Below are 11,826 nucleotides of genomic sequence, written 5' to 3'. Positions count from 1 at the left end.
CAAATTCTCAATGGAGATTATAAAGACCAGAAGGGCCTGGACAGATGTCTATCAGACTCTAAGAAACCATGCATGCCAATTCAGACTACCATAACCAGAAAATTTTTAATTATCATAAATGGAGAACATAAGATACTTTAAGACAAACTCAAATTTAAAGAAGATTTATCAACAAATCCAGCTAATAAACACAGGTTAACAGAATAGAAACAAAACAAAATCCATCCTCTGCTGTATACAAGAAACACCTCAACACCAAAACCGAGCTCTGGGTTTGTTTTTATTTAATAATACCTTCTAACAATTTGTGCTACAAAAGATAGACATTACCTTACAGTAAAGGGTTGAAAAGAAGATTTTCTAAGCAAATAAATGTAGGAAGCATGCTCGTGTAGCTATTCTAATATTTAACAAAGTAGATTTACAATGAAAATTAATCAAAAGAGAGGTCAGCATATCTTTAAAATATACAGGCTTACTTAATTCCACAGTTCTTTCTATTACTCAATGTTTCTCCTCAGCTGTTGTTCCTTTTTCATTAGCATTTACAAAATCTAAAGCATTCCCAAGGAAAGCACTATGCAGTCTATCTCTGGGGGTCTTTATTACACACTTCTGTTTGTTTACTATATCCTTTAGACTTCAGTTTGATCTTTCTATGACGACTTGACCAGTAGGATTTGTGTTATACCTGTAATATGCTTTAAATTGTAATAAGCAAAAAACTGTTTCATTTACCAGAGACATATGCTGGGATATTGTTGGTGTTAATTTGTCCAGGTATAACCATGATGGCCATAACTTCTAGCAAATGTGTGATTACAGAATCAGCCTTTTCAGAACTCAAAGCAGTTGCCCATTAAAATACTGAATAGGTATCCTTGATGTGGTGTATACACTTTAATTTTCCAAATTCTACAAAATAAAACGCATCCATCTGCCAAATTTCATTCCTTTGAGTACTTTTTGGGTTACTTCCTGAAGGTAGTAGAGTTTGGTTGTATAAAGAACAAGGAGAAAATTTCCTTATAATTTCCTTGACTTATTGCCAAGTGATGGAAAATCATTTTTCAAACCCTTGCTATTGATATGATTTGTTTATGAAATTCTGAGGCCTCCAGAACATTTCCTATCAATAGTTGATCAATTTCAACATTATTTTGTGCTAGAGAACCTGCAGACCTGTATGGGATCAGATGTTTGTTATATATGAGGGATGATTCCTATTCCTGATTATTTGTTGTAACTGAATAATGAAGTTAATTCTGACTCATCAGGAACAAATTCAGCAGTTTTAATGTGTAAAGCAGCTCTGCATACCAAGAGTCAGTAACTATGTTAAGAATTTTGGAGATCAGTCCTCTGTCAGATGTGGGGAGGGTGAAGATCTTTTCCCATTCTGTGGGCTGCTGTTTTGTTTTATTGACCGTGTCCTTAACCTTAAAGAAGCTTTGAGATTTGCTGGTGTGAGATTATCTACTGCCTGTGTTTTCATGGGTACGTCTTACTTCATTGGGTTGGAGTTATCCTCTAGTGCTTTCTGTAGGGCTGGATTTGTGGATACGTATTGTATAAATCTGGTTTTGTCATGGAATATCTTGTTTTATCTGTCTATGGTGACTGAAAGTTTTGTTGAGTACAGTAGTCTGAGCTGGCATCTGTTGTCTCTTAGTGTCTGCAGAGTATCTGTCCAGGACCTTCTGGCTTTCAGGGTTTCCAATGAGAAGTTGAGTGTAGTTCTGATAAATCTGTCTTTATATGTTGCTTTGTCTTATTCCTTTGCAGCTCTTAATAATCTTTCTTTATTCTGTTTGTTTAGTGTTTTGATTATTATGTGGAAAAAGACATTTTGTGGAGAGGGTCCAGTCTATTTGATGTTCTGTAAGCTTCTTGTATCTTCATAGCCATGTCCTTCTTTAGGTTGTGAATGTTTTCTTCTACAATTTTGTTGAATATATTTTTCTGTGCCTTTGAATAGGAATTCTTCTCCTTCTTCTATCCCTATTATTCTTAGGTTTGGTCTTCTCATGGTGACCCTGATTTCATGAATGTTTTGTGTTTCCTATCATATCTTCAGTGCCTGAGATTCTCTCTTCCATCTCTTGTATTCGGTTGGTTATGCTTGCATCTATAATTCCTGTTCATTTACCCAGATTTTCCATTTCCAGAATTCCCTCAGTTTGTGTCTTCTTTATTTTCTCTATTTCAATTTTCAACTTTTGTAATGTTTCCTTCACCTATTTGATTTTTTTCTTGGCTTCATTGGCTTTATTTCAGGGATTTATTGATTTCTTCCAATTTTTTGTTTGTCTTTTCCTCCATTTCTTTGAGAGAATTTTTCATTTTCTCTTTAAGGGCCTCTATCATCTTCATAAAGTTATTTTTGTTTGTTTGTGTTTCGAGATAGGGTTTCTCTGTGTAGTTTTGGTGCCTGTTGTGGATTTTGCTCTATAGAGTAGGCTGTCCTCAAACTCACAGAGATCTGCCTGGCTCTGCCTCCGGAGTGCTGGGATTTAAGGTATGTGCCACCACTGCCCAGCCACAAAGTTATTTTTGAGATTGTTTCTTCTGCTTCATCTGCATTGGGATGTTCAGGTTTTGCTGTTGTAGAATCACTAGTCTCTGTTGGTACCATATTGCTCTTTCTGTTGTTGAATGTATTCTTACACTGCCATTTACCCTTCTGGGCTTGGGATAATTATCAGAACAGGTATTGATTCTTGTGATGACTTTGTTGGATGGGTCTTTCATACCTTTAATGTATGTTTTCTTTATTGCCTTTGGCCTAATTGACCAAGGGTTATAGTCATTGGCTGGTTGTCAGTTCGAGTAGGGTTTTCTCAGCTGAGGTTTGTGAGGGTTTGGGTGCCTAGGTCTAGTATCCAATGCTTCTGACGTGTGGGCTTTACTTGTGCCTGTGGGCTCAATTCTTCCAACTGGTATGTGTGGCTAGGTCTAGGGTCTAGTGACTGGGGTAGTGGCTGGGAGACCAGTCACTGACCTCTTCCTTCAAATGGTACAGAATTGTACCCCTTTTGCCTCTAAGAACTCCTGCATTTGTGGGGGATGGTTGGCCAGGGAGATAATGATGGGTTTGGTGGGTTTGGGTGGCAGACTGGATCTTGTAGGTTATAGGGTCTACTGAGTGGTGGTCGTGGTGGAGCTACCTGCCTGCAAGACTCTTACCTGCTGGTCTGCTGATGGGCCTGAGATGCAAGGGTGAGGAGAATGGGATATATTTTGGGGCTTACAGCCTAGGGCTTGGGGCAGTTTATCTGGGAGACCAGTTATATACCTCCTCCTCCAAATGATGCAGATGTGCTTGTATCTCTAGTGGCTGCTCACTTTGCAGGGGCTGGCTGGCCAGTGGGAGGATGATGGGTTCAGTGGGCTTGGGTGGCAGAGTGGGACTTGTCGGTTACAAGGTCCAATGGGTGGCAGCAGTGGTGGCGTGGCCTTTCTACAGGACTCTTAACTGCTAGCTGGATATTTCATCTTGTTTTAATGATGAAAGTACAGATACAATATATTGTCCCTGATACAATGAAAAAGATTAATTTCTCTGAGCAATTTAATAGGAATTTGTTGTAGTACAACTTTGAAATCTGGTAGAATTTCAAGGTAAATCTATTTTGGCCTATTTGGGTTTTTTTTGTTGTAGTTGTTTTGTTTATTTGGTTTTGTTTGTTTGTTTGTTTGTTTGCTTGTTTGTTGTTTTTGAGGGGTTTTTTTGCAGGAGGCATCTGATTACTGTTTCAATCTCTTTATTAGCTATGTATGCATCTGTTATGGCTGTTGAATCCTTCTTAGTTTATGTTTGATAGATAAGCTGGATCTCAACATTCATGCATTTCATTTAGCTTTTCCAACTTAATAGAGTTTAGGACAAGGATCTCTCAATCATCTTTGTTGTCTTAAAGGTTCATTGATTCTTTGTACTGTTTTCTAGATCATTCATTTCTGATCTGAATTTTATTATTTCTTGCCAGTGTCGTGGGATGTTCCGTATGTTAAATGTGTTGCTCTGATTGGTTAATAAATAAAACACTAATTGGCCAGTGGCCAGGCAGGAAGTATAGGCGGGACAAGGAAAGAGGAGAATTCTGGGAAGTGGAAGGCTGAGGCAGAGAGATGCTGTCAGCTGCCACCATGAAAAGCAAGGTGTAAGATACCGGTAAGCCACGAGCCATGTGGCAACTTATACACTAATAGATATGGGTTAATTTAAGATATAAGAACTAGATAACAAGAAGCCTGCTGTGGCCATACAGTTTGTAAGCAATATAAGTCTCTGTGTGTTTACTCGGTTGGGTCTAAGTGGCTTTGGGACTGGCAGCTAAGAGAGATTTGTCCTGACTGTGGGCCAGGCAGGACTGGAAAAAACTCCAGCAACATGCCATTACTGAGTTTGAGCTTAATTTGTTCTTTCTCTGGCTTGAGTTGCATCATTACTCATTTATTTTTAGTCTTTCTGAATTTAAAATGAAAGCACTTAGAGCTATAATTTCCCTTAGAAGACTATTTCTAATGTGGTCCAGAGGTTTTGTTGTGTTGTGATTTCCTTTTCACTTAGGTGTAGAATTATGTATATCTTTACTTCTGACCCTTTCATCACTCAGTAATGGATTGTTTAGTCTTGAGTCTGTGTGATTATTAAAGAATTGTTTGTCAATTTTAAGATTTATCACATCTTGATCATATGTAACACTTGGAGTTAATTCAGTTTTTATGAATTTGTTATGATTTATTTTGTTTGTTTTCAAGGATGTGGTCTATTTTAATGAAGCTTCCATGCATATATTCTTTGATGTTTGGGTGAATGTTCTGTAGATATCTCTTAAGTCTGTTTTAAGAATAATGTCATTTAATTCTTTTAAAGATTTTTTATTTATTATGTATACAGAAGAGGGCGCCAGATCTCATTACAGATGGCTGTGAGCCACCATGTGGTTGCTGGGAATTGAACTCAGGACCTCTGGAAGAGCAGTCGGTGTTCTTAACCTCAGAGCCATCTCTCCAGCCTCAACTTTATTTCTAATAATAAATGAAATAACTAAAAAATGATTTTCAATTTCATTTATGCTAATTAATTGTACTGATCACTCAATATATTCCTGTACAGATAGACATATCAAATTTTCAATATGTTTTGATGGCTCATAATGGCAGAACACTCTTTGCATGTTGTTATTATGACATATTGCTAAAACATTTTTTTTTTTTTTGATTTTTCGAGACAGGGTTTCTCTGTGTAGCTTTGCGCATTTCCTGGGACTCACTTGGTAGCCCAGGCTGGCCTTGAACTCACAGAGATCCACCTGCCTCTGCCTCCCGAGTGCTGGGATTAAAGGCGTGCGCCGCCGCTGCCACCACCCGGCAACATTTTTTAAAATTGCCTATAATTAGAAATCTTATATGGATGGATAATTACATGTGAACAACAATCTCCATTATGATTTTTGGAAGCAATATACTCCAAATGGAATTATTCATTAAACCTAAAATGAGTAAATGTTTTGACAGGGTCATACAATGAAATAATACAAGGCAATAAAAGACATGAATGAGTCTTGTACAAATGAAGTCAAATAAAAGGTCAGGCATGAGAGGGGACAAGGCAGTAAATGTTGATCAACTCTCTTGACAGATACTTTTTAGACCTTTATAAATGAGAACAAGAAAATTTCACTATCGTACATGGTAACATTATCTAGACAGAAGGAGGGGTCTTTGTTTGGAAATGGGTGTGCAAAGACTCTTAAGAAGGCCAATATTTCTCTGCATCTAGAAATGATACACAGTTACACTGGTGCTCAAATTTTAATTCATGGTTACTCCCTGATCCCCAGAAGCTACATTCTACAACCTGCAGAGGATGTTTGAAAGCATGAGCACTAGTTAAACCATATATATGGGAAATAGAAAAGGAAAGCTCTTTAGAGAGTGGGAGGGAAGTAAATCCAGAAATAGGTAAGTAAATAGAATAGCAATAAGGATGTCTGAAAAGCCGAAAGGAATCATGCAATTAACTATTTACCTAAAGGAAAACTGTAACACATATAACTCCCATGTATAAACATACATACATAATTTTAATGAATGTTTTTTTTTAAAATCTGGGCTGATGGTACTCCTTCCAAGATCCAAAGACCACCTAACAAAAACCCCAATATCAAACATGAAAAGCTATCTTTTCAGTTGTCAGCCAGGGCTGTTGAAAAATCTCCCAAGACATACAATTTATTCATATTGCCCTTGGTTACCCACCCTCACAGAGGTGGAAGCTAAGTACCTATTGCCGAAGATATGGTGCATATCAGAAACATGTCCCAGAGACTCTTGAGCTGGGACTAACCCGAATGCCATCTGGCTGAGAATTAGCTTTCATGGCACCATAAGGCATCATGAACATTTCCAAAAGAAGGAAGCAACCAACAGTCCTATGATGCCTATGAACAATATCAATAATCCACATGGGTTTATAACCCCGAGAGTATAGTAGTGGTATGCATTCTGTGGTGGTAACCAACAGCTCTCTAATTTGACGTAAGACCCACTTAATAAGAGGAAAACCATGCTTGGTACTAGAAACCTAGCTAGTAGAGTCATGATTAGTGGAGGAGAATCTACAACCATGAACTTACTAAACCAGCATAAGTCCTAACAGCTATCTATAAACATTTGTCCTTATATCCACAGACCTATATAATCTTCATCCTCACTGAGAAAATTTCTCTTTTCAACTGATGGAGACCACTACAGAAAATGGCAAGTCAATCAAAATGAAGAGTTGTGAAGGCCTACCTATACAACACTTCCATACCTAAGGTTTAGGAACATTGTAGAAGAGAGGGGTGTAAAGGTTGCAAGAGCCAGAGGATCCGAGACATTGCTGTGAGGTTGTGTATCCTAGTAACATCAGAAGCTACACCCATAAAGTCGCACCAATATGACTGCCCAAACTCAGGTAGAACAAGAACATCAATGGATATGCAATGGACAAGGAAAAGTCGGTGAGGCTTCAACCCTATACAAAGAACTAGAGGCAACTGAGGAAAGCAAAGCTGGGAGCTAGAGAGGTGGCTTTCCCCAGGAGGAGCACACTATTTGATTGTCAAGTGCCAAACAATCAGCCTGAAAACATACAGGCAAGTAACATTATACCATCTGAGCAGGTTACACTTGTTTTATACATATAGATGTGTATGTATGTGTGTATGTATGTATATATGTATGTATGTATATAAATATGCATCTATGCATGTAAAAGAAATTACAAAAAAAGAGACCATGAATTTGAAGGAAAGTGGTAAGGGGCATAAAGGAGGGTTGGAGGGGGAAAAGGTGAGGGAGAAATGTAATTATGTTATAATCTCAAAAATAAAATTAAAGAAAAATGTTAAGAGGTCAAAAAAAGAATGACATTTTTCTTCCTAATTTTTACTTCTGAGACAGAGCCCCTTACTTAATGCTTTATTACCCTTAATCTCTCTCAGAATATTTGAGATCTTATGGTTTAACTGGAGAATATGAAGCTGAGTGTTCTTGTACCTAAGTCCCAAACTCAGGTAGGCAACTTGTCTACATTTTTTGAAAAGCAAATTCTGTGAGTTACTCTTCTCAATGCATCCATCACTTCTTTGTTTCTCAGGCTGTAGATGATGGGATTGAGCATTGGGGTGAGGACTGTATAGAAGACTGCTAGAATCTTGTCCTCTGCTCCAGATCGGAGGGATCTTGGATGTAGATAAGTGTAAGCAAACGGTGCATAGTAGAAAGTTACCACAGTGAGGTGAGTGCTACAGGTAGAATAGGCCTTCTTCTTCCCTGTCCCAGAATGCATGCGGTAGACAGCAAGGAAAACACGACCATAAGAACACACTATACCAATGAATGGAAGCACAAGAAAGAGGATTGTGCTCACAAATACTGTGTACTCGTAGACCCATGTGTCCATGCAGGCCAGGGTCACCATGGCAGGAACATCACAGAAGAAATGGTTGATGGCCCCGGATCGGCAGTAAGGAATGTGAAGTGCATACCCAGTGTGAGCACAGGAGTTAATGGAGCCCAGCACCCAAGATCCTATTATCTTCTGCACACAAACTCTTTTGTTCATGCGTATAGCATAGTGGAGAGGAAAGCCAATAGCCACATAGCGGTCATAGGCCATACAAGCCAGCAAAAGGGTTTCCGCACCCCCAAAAGTCAAGAAGAGGAAGATCTGAAACCCACACCCAATGAAGGAGATGTGCTTATTACCCAACATGAAGTCAGACACCATTTTAGGGACAATGGTAGAGATGTAATTTATGTCAATGAGAGAAAGCTGACTGAGTAAGAAATACATGGGTGTGTGGAGATGGGAATCCAGGAGGATGAGGAGGATCATGGACAGGTTGCCAATCCAAGCTGTCAGGAAGATGAGAACAATGAGATTCAAAAATTCAAAAATCAGGTGCTGTTATTTCTTTAAAAATCTATAAATAATGCTTATGGACAAGTGTCAACTACACAAAGTCATTTTTCCTTCTTCATTCACATTTGGAACACTCTAACTAGACCCTGTCTGTGGACATCTACACATCACATTCACTGCACACAAAGAACAACTGCTGTGATTGCCCCTTCTCAGAACCTCACAGAGCATTTTGTTTTTCCTTCACTCCTCATTTTCCTCTCTTTTATCTAAAACATAAGGTGGACATTTATACACACAAACAATTATGACTTTTCCATCTAAGAACTAACTGAAATGAAAAGGAAATAAATGATGTACATTTAAAAAATATTTAATGCAAAGGAGAGGGCTAAGCAAGAAAAGAGAACTCAGGGCCTTTCAGAGTTTGTTTCAGGCTTGTTAATGGAGTAGAGCCAGGCTGCTAAGCACTGGGAGGGAGAAGAAATCCTGAGTCTTCAGATTGAGCAAGAGTGTGGGCTTTTCTCTTCCACAAGGAATGCAGTCTGCAGGAGGCTTATAATACTGGGCCCAGAAAATGCATGCTATGTCTGTCTGTGCTAAGGCCAAAGAATATCAGCCTGGAAATCTGTAAACTGAAGAGAGAGATACAGCACTTAGGAGTACACAAACACATACACATATAAACACTAAATACATGTATATAATGGGTTAGAATGATTGGGAAATGGAGATTTTTATCAGAAAACTGGCATCTTCAGAGGCACATGGAGAGGTATTCAGTTCATAGCACAGATATCACTTATTTTAAGGGAATGACAGATGCTGGTAAAGAATTTCTGAAAATAAAATAACCAGGACTGACCAAACACAGTCAAGGAAAGTTCTAAAGTAAACTGGAGGACACTCCAAAGACAAAATAGAAATAAAACATAAAAGACTGAAGTTTAGAAAAGAAGTTTTGAGATTGGATACTTATGCCTATGTGCAGGCATTCCTAAAAAATGCCTAATGCAAAATAATTATGGGTTGAGATTATCAAAATAAAAAGCAGTTCCTCAGAACTGAAATGTATGGCTCCATTGACTAAATACCATACATATTATGCAGAAAAGTAAAGGGGAAATTATTATTTTTTGAAAATACAATTATTTATTGAGCAGAGTAGTTTCTTAAGAATCCAGAGAGTTTCCTTTAAAAAAAATCCTTTTAATTTTCGGGATAGACTATAGCATGAGAAACCATGAGAGTATTGTTTTAAGAAAAAAAAACCATACAAGACAACAGGAGAAATGAAGTAGCTGTAACCAAACATCTACAGGCTTTGCAGTGAGGCTGAATGTTGTCCACACTGCCAATGCATTCTAGTACAGGCAGCTCCAGTACATTCTGGAAGGTGGAGTAAGGACATCAACCTCCATCAAATGTGAAGAGATATGTGGCAATGTCAGGAGGGAAGGGTGAAGGAAAGAAGGGTGTGATATGCAGAAATGTTTGCTGTCTAACCACTCTTTACCAACAAATGTGTTACTTAAAATATCAAAAAAGTAAAAAAAAAAAAAAAAAAGAGTGAAATATTCACCTGAGCAGCAATTGGAGTGGCTATGGAACTGTCTTATCTTTGGGGATGTTGCTGCTAGAACATAAAAATTTGCCAGACTTAACCATTCCAAAACATAAAAAATATTGAATGCAAGAAGCTTGAATTAAATTGTGAAAAACAAGGTGGAACTTTTGATTTCACACTTAGGAAAGGAGTCTCAACTGGCTACTGGAAACAGATGGAATTCAGGGAAAGCAGATATTACACACAGCTGTAGTTGGATTCATCATGAGATTGACATCCTAGACTGTCATTACAGTATGTCATGTACATTGATGTTTTAAGTGACCGATTAAAGTGTAATGTTAACAATTACCAACCTGATTAACATGGTGATGACTGCCACCATTTTTACTCTATACAGGGTGTAACAATAGTTCCATGAGTCACTTCATTGCTAAGATGAGAAGAACAAAGAGAAATAATGGCTGATATATCAGTTCTTGTATGTGACACCTCCCAACTGTCAAAGAAATTATTTCACTGGACTGTGTTTTGTTGTTCCTGTGTGACAACAGTGAGTAATGTGGAAGTTGCATCTGACAGGAAAGTGGATTCAGCCAATGATTGTTGGTTTCAAAGTTGAAAAGAACATTTTTGCTTACATGACAAACCAAATCATGTTGCCTTTTTTTTCTCTTTATGTGAAATAGTGATAATTCATCTCTTTACAGGCCATTTGAAAATATTTTAACTTATCTTGGCCACTCCACAAGGAGTGGTCAGGGTACTAGACTGACCTGTCCAGCAGGCCAGGTTATTCGAGGATCTCAAGGAGGGACCACCTGGGAATCAATGGGGGGCGAGAGGGAAAGGAGACCAAGCGCGTGAAGAAAGACAGAGTCAGTCTGAGTTGCGTCAAGGTCTCGTTTATTGACTGGGTGTTAGAGCTTATAAACAGGGCTTCAGGTAGGGAGGGGGAGCAGGAGGAGTGAGGAGAGGACAAAGAAAATTCCTAAGGGAGGGTCAGCAGGAGGTCGCTTTGGTCCCAGGCCCCTGCAGCTAGCTGATTTAGTACAGGCTCCAAGAAGTTTATTAATCCTACATTCCTAGGTTAGACTAAAAGCCTCCTATTTACACGAGGCTTGATAAATTGTGGAAGGTTACACAGGTTCAAGACACAGCTGTCCAGAGTCGGTCCCCAACACTAGACATGGGAAATAAATTAGCCAGAAAAGGGTGATGTGAGCTGAAGTAACAGCCCTGATGAAACACAAGACCTGTGTGTAGACAGAAAGATAGACAGCCCAAGCTTGCAAGTGTCCAGAAACCTCCCTGAAATAAATTGTCTAAATACATTGATTTAGTATTAGTACATTTTATAATCTCCTCCATATTGTATTTTTGTTTAATCTTTATCATTTAAGCCATAAAATAATATATCCACTAGTGCTTTTTTTTTTTTTTTGAAACGGTATTACTATGTAGCCTTGGCCAGCCTAGAATTTTGCCATATAGAACAAGATTGCCTACATAGAACTCACAGAGATCCCCCTGCCTCTGCATCCTAAGTGTTATGATTAGAGGTATATGCTACTTTGTCTGGTAACCACTAGCATAGAAAATAAAATCAAGTTAAGACATTTTAGGCAAATTTGCTTTGATCTCTTTTCAGGAACTTGGAGGAGACAAATCAGACACAAACATAGATATTATGTATCAGTTATTCTGATGGATTTTCTTTATATGTGACTTTTTTTTTTTCTTTTACAGCTTTTAATGTTCTTTCTTTGTTTTTTATACTTAGTGTTTTAATTTTAGCATGCCATGGAGAGTTTCTTTATGACCTTGTCTATTTGGTGTT

At 38.2% G+C, this 11,826-nt stretch overlaps 1 protein-coding gene across 1 annotated transcript; it reads right to left on the bottom strand.

The window, feature by feature from the left end:
* Window positions 1–6,701: 6,701 nt before the first annotated feature.
* LOC114684246 (olfactory receptor 2L5-like) lies at window positions 6,702–10,371 on the bottom strand. Its single transcript, XM_028858760.1, has 3 exons — window positions 10,339–10,371; window positions 7,616–8,461; window positions 6,702–6,743 (listed from the first exon to the last, which is right to left on the bottom strand). The coding sequence occupies exons 1-3, from the start codon at window positions 10,369–10,371 to the stop codon at window positions 6,702–6,704; spliced, it is 921 nt and encodes a 306-aa protein (XP_028714593.1).
* Between the last annotated feature and the right edge of the window lie 1,455 nt (window positions 10,372–11,826).

The sequence above is a fragment of the Peromyscus leucopus genome, chromosome 12 (assembly GCF_004664715.2).
Source record: "Peromyscus leucopus breed LL Stock chromosome 12, UCI_PerLeu_2.1, whole genome shotgun sequence".
NCBI lineage: Eukaryota > Metazoa > Chordata > Mammalia > Rodentia > Cricetidae > Peromyscus > Peromyscus leucopus.
Note: the sequence above shows the minus strand (reverse complement) of the source record. Positions and strands in the feature narration are given on the sequence as shown.